A 15,855-nucleotide genomic window follows, 5' to 3' on the forward strand; every position below is an offset into this window, starting at 1 on the left:
AATTAAGCAAAATTCAAACATTTAAAAATTTAAAAAGTATCAACATAACAATCATGAACATTCTGATGGTCATAATCAATTTTACCACTTATTACACCGCTACTTATCAAATAAATATATAGAAATTTAATAGTGATTTAATTTAATTAGCCATATACTGTTTCTATACCAGGGATTCCCAGGTTTTTTTTTACCTAAAATATTTACTTGAAGTACCTCCTCAGATTTTAAGTTAATATTTCAATATTCACATGTTAATGGTTCTCTGATGTTGGTTAATATTCGCATGATCTGCATGTAAACAATTGATTTATTTATTTTAATTTGACTTTTTTTTTAATTAATTAATTATCAGCTTCCTATCAACTCACGAAACCCTTCAATATGTATACTGTATACCAAAACTGGCCCGCCAGCAATAATATCTGGCCCGCGCCCGCAGCCTGATTATTTTGATAGCGACTGGTTCTGAAATAGATTTGTCATGACAGCAGCAGTTACTCACAATCAGAGTATGTGAGCGGAGCGCGTAGTGGAGCGGTGTGATTTTGAATGGAGGGAGGAGCGGATTTTTTAAAAGTCGGAGCGTCGTGGTTTTCACTTTCTCCGAGAGCGCTCCACTGCCGCTTCATCACGAGCACAATTCATGCCAACGGCCTGTAATATAACTGCATATTCAGCAAGAATTCACATGTTAAACATATTTAGCTAGCTTGATAGAGAAGGATCACTCAAATCAGAAAGAATGTGAAGGCTGATAGTTCTCAAGGAATTTGTTTGTTCCTTTTAGATACTGAATATTTTCAGTTGAAAGCATGATTTCAACAAGTAGCTACTACAACACTTATTCACACGCAATCGCTCTCTCAATACAATTATAATCTTTCAGTGCTACTTCTGTATCCGATTTCGAATGAGCAGAAATCTGTAAGAAATGCATCGATCCGTTGGTAAAATAACTGACGAAAACTTACTATTTTCTTCACAAACTAAATTTGCACTGCAAAAAGCAGCAATTATACCTTTTAAAGCTGACAAGCATGTTATTAGCTTGTCATGTGGTAGGAAAAAAGAAAGTTTGCACACTAGTGTTCCAATAAGCCACTTTGAAACTCTCCTGTTATTTTATTTATTAAATTTTTTAATATACGCTATGAACAGAACTGTGATATTTCAAACCTACTGAAATACTTTAGACGAGGATCAAAGGCCGAGCGGTGTTTCTGGTATCAGTGAGCGAGGAGTGGAGAGGGAACGGGAAATGGTGAACCTGGAGCGGAACGATTATTAAATGCTTGGAGCATGGAGGGGAAATCGTTGCTGCTCCACTCCGCTCACAAACTCTGCCGGACACCACCACAAATGTGGCTTTTTGACAATGACTGTCCTACTACAGAACTTAAACACAGAGTAACAGCTCACTACCAGTTACAAAAGACACTGTAACAGTCTGCCTGGCAATTCTAGTTGCATTTTTTTATCAATTAATTTCTTAAATTATCCTTTGACTATGTTCTGGCCGCCATTTAGTGGCAATTTTTTTTTTTTGCCCGATGCAAAACTTACTTGCCCGACCCCTGCTTTATACTATCTATAAAATATAAATGCGAACAAAATAATAAATAAAAAAACTGCAATTTTAATTAATATTACATTACATTATGATTATATAAATATTGGCTTTTATCTGTTATTAGACTGAAAATAAAGTTAAACATCTCTTTAAAAAAAAAAGAAGCCTTTATTCTAAAGATGAATGTAACATAAAACTATAACAATCAAAGAATTATAAAACAAAAAGCAGAAAAATATATCATGCATGGCCATTTTGGTAAAAGAAATCTTGATGAACATTATAAACAGGCTTTAGGGAAGAAATAAAATGCTACATGAAGTGTAGAATATGTCCTCTTCAAACTCTTACTTGCATAGCTATTCTCACTCTTTTCTGCCTCAGTAATAGGTATTTTCTAACTTTGCTCTGTCTTTTAAACTTTAAAAAAAAAAAAATTCCCCTTATTTCTGCCTTCCTTCCTTCATTTTTTGTTTAGGTTCTTGGCTCTCTTGACTACACCTCCATCTCTGTATTCCAGACGTCCAGGAATGGCCTGAAGGAGCCATCTGCTGCTCCTGCCCACCTGGACTCTCTCGGCCTGGGCTACACTCCCTCCGCTCCCCTGGAGGAGCCTTCCCCTCCCAACCACTCTTCCGCCTCGCTCATCAAAGCCATCAGAGAGGAACTGATGCGCCTCTCCCAGAAACAGGCAGCGGTACCCAGCTATCACAGCTGAGACCTGCCCCCTCCAGCTCCATCAGGCAAAAACTGCACTACACTGCACTGTACTTCCCATGGAAGTGGCTTTTTTGAGAGGACGATGACTGTACGTCATGTAGCCTCTGCTGCCGCCCGGTGGCAGAGAGCATTAGGACAGGAAGAGTAGACGATTATCCTTTATTCCCATGTTCCTGTTTAGTTTCCCCTCGTTGTTCAAAACATAAGCGGAGTTCTGATACTGAAGAACAATGTTTTTTACCTTCTTTACAGGCGACTTTATAATTTGGTAGCAACTGCTCTATACAGACCGGGATAACAAAGCTCAAATATGGCTGCCACACATTCCTGTGGTCTTCTGTTAGAGGTGTGCGTGTGTTTTTCACATTGTGTTGTTTCTTTGCTGTGTACACTGCCTTCACATTTGAATAATTTTATACCTTGCACTGGCTCTTGTAGATTCTCATCACTGAAAACGGAACTGCTTTTGATACCTTAAATTAATCTCTATGATCTACAAATAGTTTTTTTTATTTTTTTTTTATATGTTTTATTTCTCAGTGCATCTTCTTCCCATTCACTCATGGTTCTGATACTTTTATCTCCGTTTAATAGCCATCAAGCATTTGCCTTCATAATACAGTATTGAGCCCTACACAGTATTGTCTTATACTTTAGGGTCCAGTAATAGTATTAGAAGTAGTGATGTTTTCCATCTTCTTATGCCTTTCTTTGGTTTGGCATCTACAGGAGAGCTGGACATACTGTACAGCTGTTATGTCCAGTGCATGTTAACATTAAAAGAAATGTTCCAGGTTCAGTACAACTGATTGTAAACAAATTGTAAAATGTGTTTTCAGTAATGTACTTACAATACAATAATGCACTGGTGGTGTGTGAAGGATTCCAAGTTGCCCACAAGTTGATTGGCTGATTTAAACGTAAATAAATAAAAATATTAAATAAAAAAAAGTTTAAAAAATTGTAATTAAATAACAAAATGATAATAATTTATAAAAAAAAATTTTTTTAAGTGCCATCAACTCATAGCAATGAATTCACATTAATTTGGATAAATGAAATTCAGAACTTTAAAAGTTTGAGGTTGGTAGGATTTTTTACAAAGTCTCTTAAGCTCACCAAGGCTGCATTTATTTAATCAAAAATACAGACAAGAGTATTATTACAGAAAAATACAGACAAGAGTATTATTACAGAAAAATACAGACAAGAGTATTATTATCAAATATTATTAGACTACAATTTACAACTATTAGACTATCAACTGTTGTGCTGCTTAATATTTTTGTGGAAACTTTTTTTTTAAGATTCTTTGTTGAATAGAAAGTTCAAAAGAACAGCATTAATTTGAAATGAAAATATTTAATTTTTTAACATTGTTTTTACCTTCACTTTTGACTAAATACTTAATACATACATGCTGAATAAAAAGTATTAAGTTCTTTACTGACCACAAACTTTTGTATATTTTGATATACAGTGTAGGTTTTTTTTTGTTTTGTTTTTTAAATACACTAATCATAACTGTTGGTGATTGATTTGAGGTAGTTTGTGGTCTGCCTTAGATGAAGGTTTTTAGGTAATCTGTACATTTTGTTTTACCGAAGAAGTTTTTAGAGTTCCACTTCAGCAAAAGCAAAAAGTGCACATTTTGTCTTTTAAATCTGTCAGGAATGCCTTGCCCCATTGTAAGTGCATTACCGTGAACATGTTTTGGACGAGTCAAAATGATTGTCTGTGGTAATCAACAGTATGTGACAGATGCTGGAGAGCATCTGCATATAGAGCTGAACTCATTTTGATCCCAGAACATTCCTTAAACTGATCATTTGTTTATTTTTAGTCCATCTGTTTCTCAAAAACATTGGGATAATTCAGTTCTGAATAAGTCAGTAGTCTCAGTATTACCACTGTGTAAATGGTACTGCAGTTTGAATTATTTAAACTCAAACTATTCATTAAGATCAGGCTTTTTGCCCAGCTGTATTTTCATCATTTCAAAGCAGATAGTGTTTTTTATTATAATAATTATTATTCCAGGATGCACTATTGCTCATTAAACTGCTGTTGATTAAATGGGTGCAGTATATTCCTCTGTCTTCATGCTTCTGATGTGTTAGAAAAGCATAAATCTTTAGTATTAGACTCGCTAAAACACTGATCCCTTGGCTATTTGTACTTTATTTCATGCTGAAATTGTGTTCTTGCCTTTGTGTTAAATCTATTTTTGTGTTCATGTTGCAAGCAGGTGCATCATTTGTTCTAAGAAAAAGGACACTTCTGTTGAGGACACTTCACTTGATCTGCCTTTGTTTTTTGTTGGAATGAGCTTTTTGATTTTGATTTAGTCTCATTGGAACTACCTTGACTTGTAGTTAAAAATCTGCTGACTCTTTATTTAAGTGACAATTAAAAATAATTACCGTTTGGTTGACTGTTTGCTTAATAAAACTTTACTAACTTACAGATACTGAGCGCCGAAACCTGACTGGTGTTCATGTTTAAATCAAATGACTTCATCAGAATTGAAACACATAATTGCTGTTCACTGAGATCTTATTAGGCTCAATTCAGAGTTGCTTTGTCTGCAGGGTTGATTTGTGTTGAGTGCATCCTAGTGCATAAACTGGTTTACTTTGTAGTTGAAGTAGAATTTTTTTCATTCTTACTAAAAATGCATTTCCTATAAACTTGCAAAAAATGTATTATATGGTTTATGCAGCTTTTAAGCATTATCCTTTTCAAAGTTTGAAACACATTTAGTTGGCACATTAATGCCAGTCGACAACAACTGAAATATCTAAAACTGACTTCTCTAAAACAATATATGCCTTTACTTTTGACATTTAAACCATTTACAGTATATTTTCCATCCATATAATTTAGTCACCTGCTTTATTTTGCATTTACAGGCTAAAACCAATAGATGGTGCCAAATGTTTGTTAGTGTATACCCTTCCATTGTATGGAGAAAAATAAAATTCTTACAAATCCTATATGTTTGACAGAATAAAATACAGTTTTGGAATGGCATGAAGATGAAATGATGACAGTTTACATTTGTGGGGGGACTATCCCTTTTAATTTAAATTAAAAACCAACTTTTTCCTCATTTTTTTCATGTCAATATTATGAATATATTATGAAATGTGTTATGAAATACTATTTTATCCACAGAAAATAGGTTAATTGCAACCCATGCATATTTTTATTCAACTTACTTTTGTGTGTTTGTTTATTATTATTATTATTATTATTTCTCTCGATAAATTCTGCATATGCAAGATTATGAACTGCAGTATTTAGAATTTCAATGTCTTTTTTCCATGTATAACTAACCATGGAACAACTGGATCGTATCGAGCCAAAATAACTCCAGGCTTGTTGTTATCTTTAATTATGCAGGTCTAAATAACCAGGCTTTCATTGAAAAATTCCACCCATCTGCACAGCCTGTCCTTTAAAATACACATAAAAGCATTGTTAAGTCATAGTAACTTCACATGACGATTCAGACGCTCAGACTCCCTGAGCTCATGTTTCTCTGGTGCACATATGGTACCTCGGCTCCTCGTGGAGTGGAAACTGCAGTCCTGTTTGCATTCAGGAACAAAAGGGCTCATCAATGTTTCAGCGGCTCTGCATTGTTCAATTTGTCCACCTTGTGTAATGTGGTGACCTAGTGCTAATATTTGTCTTGTCAAATGTGGACATATTTTCAGACCAGTCTATATTTACTCCCAAAGGGGTACCGCAAATGATATTGAGTCGTAATATAGCTGCCTACCTGCCTTTATATTATATGATCTCCTTTAAAATTAATTAAATACTGTACCTGCAGTTAATATAATATTAAAGAAATTAAAGGCCACTTAAATGTAGTTAAAGAGAGTACACTTTCATGACTGTTTCTTAACACACTTAAGTACACTTAACTTAAAAGGATACTTTGTAATGATGTCAAAACGAAAGTTTTACTTTTGTATATTTTAAATCGTGTTTTGATAATTTTGCTGTGCTTTAAAGAAGTTGACTCGTTTTGATGTGTTAACTAATATACTAAAGCACATGTAAATTACTTGATTTGTACTATTATGAATTATGAAATTACCTATAGAGATGTACGTAAACTTACTTAAGTGGGTCAAAAAACACTGCAATTAAAGATCCAAAAACATTATCTTTAGTTCACAAATATATTCTTATAATTTTTATTATTTCTATAATAAGTATTGTAAATCTATACTAAAGTGTAATTTTTTTCACAAGGGTATGCTAGTATTGTGCTAGTCTGGCTAGCAGATTATCTTAAATTTATTAGTCTTACCTGTAAACAAACTGTTTTATAGACTATTCATATTTTTTAGATTTTAATATTTCACATTCAGTGACCTTTGACTAGCTGACCGTGTTATTATTGTAAAAAAAAAAAAAAAAAAAAAAACACCCTCTTGTATTTGTTCAGTCCAATGACCGGTTCTGATGTCTCTGATTACGCTTTCTCACTCTTTTGCTCCTTGCCTTAACCAGCCACAATTGAGTTTCACTAAGAGCCTATCAGTTACTGCGTCCCTGAAATCCAACACCTCTGCTTGGCACACTGGGATGCGTAAGGACAATGCCACAGACCCTTGGCAGGGGGAGTACCTGCTCAGGTAACCAGACACTCTGACACCCCCACGAACCCATAGCTCGCAAAAGCCCCGAGACTCACATTCATCCTCAGAGAGAGCAGGTGAAGAGGAAGACCTAGTATGAAGGAGACTGAAGTGCATTCAGCAGGTTTATAGTTGAAAAATTGACAGGGATGTGTTTAGACGTTTCTCACATGAATGCATGGAGAAGATTATTTAGAGCTAGACTTGTTTATTTTGCTCTGCATAACATGCGGTTCGATATTTCTTGGATCTTTTTGCATGAAACCATGGAAAACTGTCAAACTGTGATGGTATCCTGAAATGCATTTGTGTATTGGGATCTCATCCATAAACTGGAGCCTTAACATCTGATTGGACACTAAAAGCTTGTATCTTCTGGCGTGATGCATGGGCTCCCGTGCTCAGCGCTACAGTACTGTTTTGGTGGTTCTCCAGATGTTTCTGCTGACCCCGCTTCATACCAGGACCCAGAAATCTCCAAAACTGGGCCGGATCCTGCCATGGGCTTGGCTGTTCTTACTCAGCCTGGTTCAATAAAGCCAGTGAGGACTGACAGCCAGCCTTCATTTAGCTATGTCTCCATCCAGACCAAGACCAACGGGACTAACTCCAAAACCAAAGAACTGGACACAGAGAACCAAGACACACTTCATTCCTACCCAAGCTCAGAAGGGCTCTCAGAAGAAGATGATGCCCAAGGTAGGAGCCCTGTTCTGGACACAAAACGGCCACATATTCCCCGTCCATCTATCATCAGGCCACAGAAGGTAAGAGAATTCTATTAGTAGGATTTGCACTGAACTTTTAGCTTGTTTAGCCATGGAAGCCCGTTTCTGCCATGGTATAATTGCAACTTTTTATTTCAAAACTTTGTTTCTCACAAGCCAGAATTAGAAAATTCCGACTTTCTATAAACTCTTGAGTTTAATCTCGCAATTATGACTTTTTTTCTCAGTTGCAAGAAAGTCAAAATTCTGAGATAAAAAAGTAACAATTACCTTTTAATTTTTCATCCTGTGGTGGAAACAGGCTTCCATAGTTTGGCTTAACTGGTTCCTGAAACTCTTAAAGCTCCTCCTGAATTTCTATGGTCAGACAGATGTTCATTGACTGAAATTGTTTCATTAAAATTCCATGAAATACCTGATGATCACATATTTTCTGTCAAAATTTGGTTGGGAAATTATTCTCTTCTTAAAAGTTACATTCAAACTGGCAAACCTAATGTTTCTGTCTTTATATGCCAGATAATATGTTTATATGGCAGAAATTGTAAGAGTAGTATGCAATTCTGATGAGTTACGTTGCTGCAATGTACCATGACTAGTCAGTTGAAGATACATTGGGAGAGGGGCATTCTCATTCTAGAGAGCATTTGATTGGACAAAAATCTCTGTAGAGCAAGATGATCTCATCAATATTTTGGTTCTTTATCCAAGAAGCATTGGAGTCTGATAACCCTCCCCTTCCGCTATGCAAGGAAAACAGTTGTGTCCAACATTCCACGCTTTGTTTTTTGGTTGAATGAGTACAGATTTTAAAGTGTATTCTGATAACCCTAGTTGGGATTTTCAGTCAACACACTTTTCACACTCTTAACTACAAAATTGTGGAAAAGTGTATGAAAGTATATTTAGCTCAAGTTCTACATGACCAAACTAACGTTATCTATCCGAGTTAAATCAGATGATCACCTTAAATAACCACTAACCATTTTTTAAGCTGGTTTGTTATGTTTAAAAGAATGAAGGCTTTGGCCTGGCTTGGCCTTTTAAGTTTAACGTAATTGTGTTTCACTGTAAAGGTTTGGACTAGCCTAGTCTGCTACTGAGATTTATTGAGGTCTCAGTCCATGAACAAGACTTAAACCCTCCTCATTAGCAATGCTATTAAACTTGTGTGTGTGCGGGTTTCTGGATGATAAAGCAATGTTTTGCTAATTAAACCATATCACTGTCAAAGCATTTTCTGATTCTAATAGGCAAATGTACTAATTTCATTTCAACACTGCTGTTATGCAGAACACCAAACTAGATATTTTGAAGAATGTTGGGGACCAAACAACATTGGACCCCAGTTGAATTGTCTGTTGTCTTTAATGTCACGCTTAAGTAAAGTCTCTATAATGAAGTGCTAGTGTTCTGTGTCCAAAACTCAGATTTAAAATCATGTATTTCCAGAACGTCATTACATTGAGATGAATGGGAATGCTAATGGATAGCTCTCTCCAAGTATTGTAGAGCTCCGTGAATGCTTCTTGTCCCACGTCATCACTGCCCATAAATCCAGCATCCCGTCTCTCCTTGAGGAAGATTTATCTTCCCTGAGTTTAACCCCTGGGTGAACAGCCTGCCCTTCACATCCCCTGTTGTGCCAGGAACTCTGTTTAGATTCTTTGTGTTTTATTTGAAATCAGGCCTCTCTTAAGGCACACACACACGGACTCTCACATGGTATTATAGTAGCAGCCAGTGCTGACGACAGCGCTCATGTTGAAGTAATATCTTAGTATGAGACACCTGGTACCCACAAAGACAAGTCAGTTATGGTCTCGAGTTTTATATGGATTTTTTTTACTTCTATCACTATGTCCTAAAGTTGAATACTTTCAGTTAGAGGTCTATTCAAATCATTAACCACTAAATATGATGAGCAGTAGTAATAGTGATGTTTAACTTGCAAACACTTCTGGAAACATGAACCACAGCAACGTTATCGTAAACTTTAGTTTGGACATGGTATTTGAAAAGAAATCCGATTGTGAAGATGTTTTGTGATGTTCAGCAGAAAATCCAGATGAATCCAACCAAACCTCCTTTATCTAGGCAACAGGAAAAAGGAAAAAATGTTGAACAAGGGGAAACTTGAATGTGTGTGTATGTTTGTGTGCATGTGAGCTATGGCTTTTGTATGAACTTCTGAGAACCAGTTTTTAGAGTTTTCTTAATAACATGTTCCTGTGTTTGGCAATCCTCTGCACATATTGAAGTATGACAAGAGATGTTGTTGTGAAGGAAGAGAAGGAATAGTTCCAAAATGGTTATTCTATGGCATCGCTGTGAAACACCCTTTATTTTTTACTTATCAAAACATACACGCCATCAGTTCATGCATTCACTGGGAATCAAACCTATGGCCTTGGCATTTCTAGCACCATGTTCTACTAGGGCAGTCGTGGCTGCCCACTGCTCCGGGTGTATGTTCACTACTGTGTGTACACTTGGATGGGTTAAATGCAGAGCACAAATTCCGAATATGGGTCACCATACTTGGCCACACACCACTTCCCCCTACTGTTTGAGCTACAGGAAATGTTGAACTTGTAGAAATTTGCATTTAGATACATATTAATTTCAATTTTACCCACATGTTTTCTATTATATTTGTTATGTAAAATTATACAGCAAGTATCTCTGGAATGCAAGTTTCCTTCCTAATTCTGGAAGTTATAGTGCAATTTTTTCATGCAAGTCATTAGTCTGGAAAAAAAAGTCATGTTGTCTTATTGTAGTAGGAATGTAGAATTTTTCAGTCTGTCTGGGGACTGTTATTTAGTCCAGTGATTTTTATGTCTCTCAGGGTCGCAACATTAAAATAATTAGTTTAAAACAGATTGATTTACAGTGTTCTTGTTTCTCTTTGTGTCTGGAAATAGGAACACCCAATCCAGGACAGCCTGCGAGTCAGAACAGTTTATATTGAGCCAGAGGATGGACCATTATCAGGTACAGAAAACACACACACACTATAATTACAAAGAGGCAAAGGATAGACAGCTATCAAAAAACAACATAGGTTTCCTCTCCTCCTTTTCCTCTCAGAGTTGGCGATTTAGAGAGGAAATCTCTTCAAGCACACAGTGGAAAAATGCAGCAGTTCTGCAGCCTTTGTGGAAAATATAATCTCATTGAATCATGGCCTTGAATTCTGGGCTAACTGCAGCAAGATGCTTTGAGTACTGACCTAGTCTGCTGCTCGGTCAGGGACCTTTAATAAACAAGGGGAAACTCATTTTTATTTCTTCTTCCATGTCTCATTATATGGCTGGCTTGTGAGAGGATGTTTTAAGGACACATGGCAACATAACAAGACATTTAGTCTGAGTGCCGCCTGTAGCTCAAACACTGGTTAAAAGCAAAAACACAACCCTGCAAAACCATACTAACATATTGTCAGCATTTTCAAACAATATAGATGTCAAAAATAAACTCGTTTGCAAGAGACAAAATCAATAAATTGCGCTGCACATCACACTCAGGGAAAACGAATGTAACAAACTCCCCTGAAATTTTTTTTTTATTAGTATGCTCAAGAATGTTGCCAAGAAACATAATTTCAACATACTTTGTCTACAACAACAACAAAAGAATGTATGAAGATTATGTTTTCAGGGGACTTTCAAAATTTGCTTTGCTTAAAGCTGCAGTCCGTAACTTTTGTTTGGTAAAAAAGATTCAAAATCAATATTTGAGCAAGTACATAACCAGCCAGCGTTCAAAACTATCGCCTTACTTTAGCCCGATTCACAACGGTTATCTTATAATAATGTTTTCTAATTTGAGTGGTAAGGGTAGGTTTTCACAGGAAATTCGAGCATGGCACTGCGTCATTATGTCACGTCTGTAAACATAAAGTTGTTGTCCCGGCTGCTAACTATATCACTTGTGAGGATCCTGCAGGTGGCGGATTGTTTAGCCTTTTCTCACAGCAGCTAAAATAATTAAATGTATCATTTTGATGGCGGATTGTAATCCAGAAAGGATTATGTGTTTATGAAACACGTGAATTAAATGAAATTATATTCCAGTTTTAAATGTGCTTCTGATTACATATAACCTGGGATTACACAAGATTTGTATTTTAAAGAAAACCAGTTCGAAGGGAGCATAGTTTGCTTTTTGGGTTAAAAGAATTTCTTAATATGAAATTCGAATGGTATGACAATTAGAGATTAGACTGAACAGAAATTGAAATCTACACGCTAATACACACTATACTCATTGTCATGCAATGCTGATGTTGTTAACATTAATACTTTGAGAATAAAGTATAACAATAATAATAATTTGCATGGTTTGATGTGATATGAGCTAACCGATCTTTAGATTAAATCACCATTGTTAGCGCGATTTATGGTAATGCTTTTTTCCTCAGTTGGTCAGAACAAACGTGGCAGACTTGTTACTTACTTGTTCAGATGGCAATATACAGTGAAAATTCTTACTTGGGTCATATATTCCAAGACATAGGCTAGAATCTGTGATTGCGAAGTACAGTAAACATCCACACCGGTGCAGTGACTGACAGCTACACATTCACCTCAAAATATTAGATTAATTCGTGCCCACGCAATGAAGATAATTCTGCAAGTAACTGCAATTCCAGGTTTTCAAACAGAGATGGTGACAAAGAGGCAAATCTTACGGACTGCAGCTTTAAGAAAACTTGAAAATATTCAGGTATACCTTCTTGTCATTTGATTTAGTTGAGTTAGATTTGCATCAAATACAATGTGATTTTTGGTCTTCGAGATCTGACAGCAAAACCAATTTTTTCCACTTGGGCAAGCAATTTGTAGACAGCTTTTTTCTTTTTTTGCAACAAACCAATGAGAATGTAGGACCGTATAATGACGAGTCACAGAAATAGAGCGCCAAAGCCAAAGCTTTCCTAGATCCCTTCATAACTGGCACAGGTTTGTAGAAAATGAAGTTTGGAAAATAAATAATTTATGGATGGTTACGTATGTATTCCCAACATTTTATTGTGTAAACTTTGTTGCACCTCAAATGACAAGCAAAATCGTAGTAATTCCAATTAGCCAGTTCCTGATCTCAAATGGCTTGAATATGCAGAGCATTTGCAGTTTATTTGGAATGAATGGCCCTGAAATTAGCTATAGAAAGTCCTTTACAAAAGTATTTTTTTAATTTGCCCACTGCTGACCAATGATAATTTGGTTGGAGGCGATCTGGTGTTTAAATTTAGGTGCAGATTTATTGTACAAAATTTTATACACCCTTGTCTGTATGAGCGTTGATATTTTTGAACCATTTTGCCAAAAGCTTAAGATTGAACATTAAATGTGTATATATATATTTAGCATATTATACTACCTTAAAGCTAACACACTAGCATTATAAACCACAAAACTCCACTTTTGATTTCATGGGGTTTTCCACAGAAATGTTTAGGTCAGTTGAGGATTCTTTTAGTTCTCATATGCTGCATTCTTAGTGTGTGTGTGTGTGTGTATGTCTTTCCAAACTGCAGGGAACAAAAGTGAAGCATTCATGCACACATCTGTCCCTTCCATCTGCACAGGCCTTAAAACCAATTCATGCAATGTAGACAATTGTGACATTATAAAGACCTGATTACCCCTCATCAGTGATTGATAGAAAGCAAGCAAATTACATTTTACACTCCATCCATGCATGTTTTTTTCAGTATAGTGTGTGTGTGTGTGTGTGTGTGTGAGAGCATATATGTTTTAGAAAACATGCTGAAAAATCATTAGTAGTTTCAGCACAATAAACCACAAGGGAAACCAAATAAGTGAAAAATGGAACAGTTTAAGCAAAGATATGACCTTGTATGAACATATTTGATACAATTATCACTACTTTTTGTGTTTGTTTTAATTTATACATGCATTAGATTACTAAATAATTACTGGATTTTTACATTTTAAAATTAAAATATGTGTAATCCTTGCCTACACTCTTAAAAATAAAGCTGCTTAAAAGGTTCTTCACAGCAATGCCATAGAAGAACCATTTTTGGTTCCACAAAGAACCATCTCTTCCTTACCTTTTTATAATCTGAAGAACCTTCTTTCACCACAAAGAAACTTTGTGAAACTTCAGATGTTAAAGGTTCTTTATGGAACCATTTAGACAAAAAGGTTCTTCTATGGCATCATGAAGCACCTTTTTTTGTTATTTTAAGAGCTTATGCAGTCGCTAAGGTTGTCTGGGCTGTTACTTTCAATGATTTTCTGATTTTCTTCTAAAACACAAAACAGGTATGTGACATTGCTGAATATTACAAAAAGTTGTGGAGATTCAATGAAATAATACTTTTTTTCTATGTTCTTTGTATTTAAAGGAACAGATCACCCAAAAATGAAAAATTGCATTGAATGGGTGCCGTCAGAATGAGAGTCCAAACAGCTGATAAAAAAATCACAATAATCCACAAGTAATCCACATGACTCATCTCCATCAATTAACGTCTTATGAAGCAAAAAGCTGTGTGTTTGTAAAAAAAACAAATGCATCATTAAAGCGTTTCAACTTTGAACCATCGCTTCTGGCCCAAATATGAGTCTATAATACAGTACATTAAATGCTTCCTTCAGTAAAAAAATTGCCAATCACATTTTGTCCTCTCACATAGCAACATATTTGTTTAGAACTGTTTTTACTTGTAAACAGAGTTTAATTTGTGCATATTTCTCTCCTGATTTAAACGAGACGACTTGTTTTTGTTTTGTTTTTTTACTGGCGAAAGGAATATGACGTATAGAGGACTAATATTTTAGTTGAAAGCAACAGTTTAAAGTAGGAAACATTCTGATGGATTTGTTTATTACAAATGCATAGATTTTTGCTTCACACGCCATTAATTGATGGACTGGAGTTGTGTAGATTACTTGTGGATTATTGTGATGTTTTTATCAATTGTTTGGACTTTCATTCTGACGGCACCCATTCACTGCAGAAAATCCATTTGTGAGCAAGCTATGTAATGCTAAATTTCTCCAAATCTCCTCCGATTAAGAAACAAACTCATTTACATTTTGGATGGCTCATGTCAGTAAATTTTCATTTTGGGGTAACTATTTCTTTTAATGGTTGTTTTTGAAGATCTGCATGAGTGTGTGTGCACATATGCACACATGCAGGAATGCATCTGTGTGTTCTGTCAGAGGACCAGCTGATTCAGCACATTTATTGTCAGCTGGTGGGTCAGTCAAGCTGCTCTCTATTGTTTTCTCCAGTTCTGTCCACCTCCAGTGTGCGTCACATGTTTGGTGTCCCCAGAGGACCAGATCTGGCCTACAAAACCTTTGTTTATGCTGCATGTCTGAGTGTCTGTTTGTGTAACCTTATGAGAGGAAATCAGTGTGTGGTAGAGATACAACAGACATCCTTAATTCAGTGTTGCTTGTCATGTCTCACTAGAAAATCTGCGAGGAAGTGGACAGTACAGTGCAATAAAGTAGACCAGACCCCTTGACCTTGTGGCAGATATTGACGTCCGAGGGATGTCATGTGCAAACATCAGCTGAATATGAATCAGAAGCTGTAAAAAGTAAACAATCAGAATATTTCAGATTCAGTTTTTGAAAGCTGTTGTAACAGTTTTTCAGTTCATGCCCTGTGTTTTCAAGACTTTTTATTGCTCACAATTTGCTTTCATAGCTGAGACTTAATGGAGTTCTCTATTGTGTTCAATTCAAATATCAACCTAGTCTCAGATTTGCCTCCTAAAATGTGTTTGGGGTTATAAACCAAATTTATAAACAAATAACAAGACAACTGTTAGGATAGAGTAACACATAAAACTATAACTGATTAAATAAAATTACATAACAGAAAATTGGTTGTGAATTAATACGATATAATGCATAAAGTGAGTTATAAAATTATTTTCATTTCCATTTGCTCTTCATTTAATCTCATTGCTGTCTAAAAGAAAGATTTGAGATCTAATTTGTCTTTCTTTCCTCTGGGACTTGTTTCTGTCTCTTTCTCACCTTTTGTCTCCTTAAACAGCCAGAAAGCGAAGGGTTCATTCCTCATTTTCTGCTACATTTACAGCAATGTGTTTGGGTCTCCATGCACATATGTGTTTTATATATCAGTTCTGCGTTAAGACTCCAGTGTCATGCTGCAA

The 15,855-nt window shown here is 35.7% G+C and overlaps 1 protein-coding gene across 1 annotated transcript in view; it reads left to right on the forward strand.

The window, feature by feature from the left end:
- LOC306888693 (UPF0606 protein KIAA1549-like) overlaps positions 1 to 4,767 on the forward strand; it is a gene marked incomplete at its 5' end in the record, with an annotated part of 33,322 nt that extends 28,555 nt beyond the window's left edge. The window contains one exon of the mRNA XM_079447111.1: positions 2,052 to 4,767. Within this exon, the coding sequence (XP_079303237.1) occupies positions 2,052 to 2,291 (240 nt within the window). The 3' untranslated portion in view covers positions 2,292 to 4,767. The remainder of the gene's footprint in view (positions 1 to 2,051) is intronic.
- Between the last annotated feature and the right edge of the window lie 11,088 nt (positions 4,768 to 15,855).

Source organism: Barbus barbus (genome assembly GCF_936440315.1).
Source record: "Barbus barbus genome assembly, chromosome: 22".
Taxonomy (NCBI): Eukaryota; Metazoa; Chordata; class Actinopteri; order Cypriniformes; family Cyprinidae; genus Barbus; species Barbus barbus.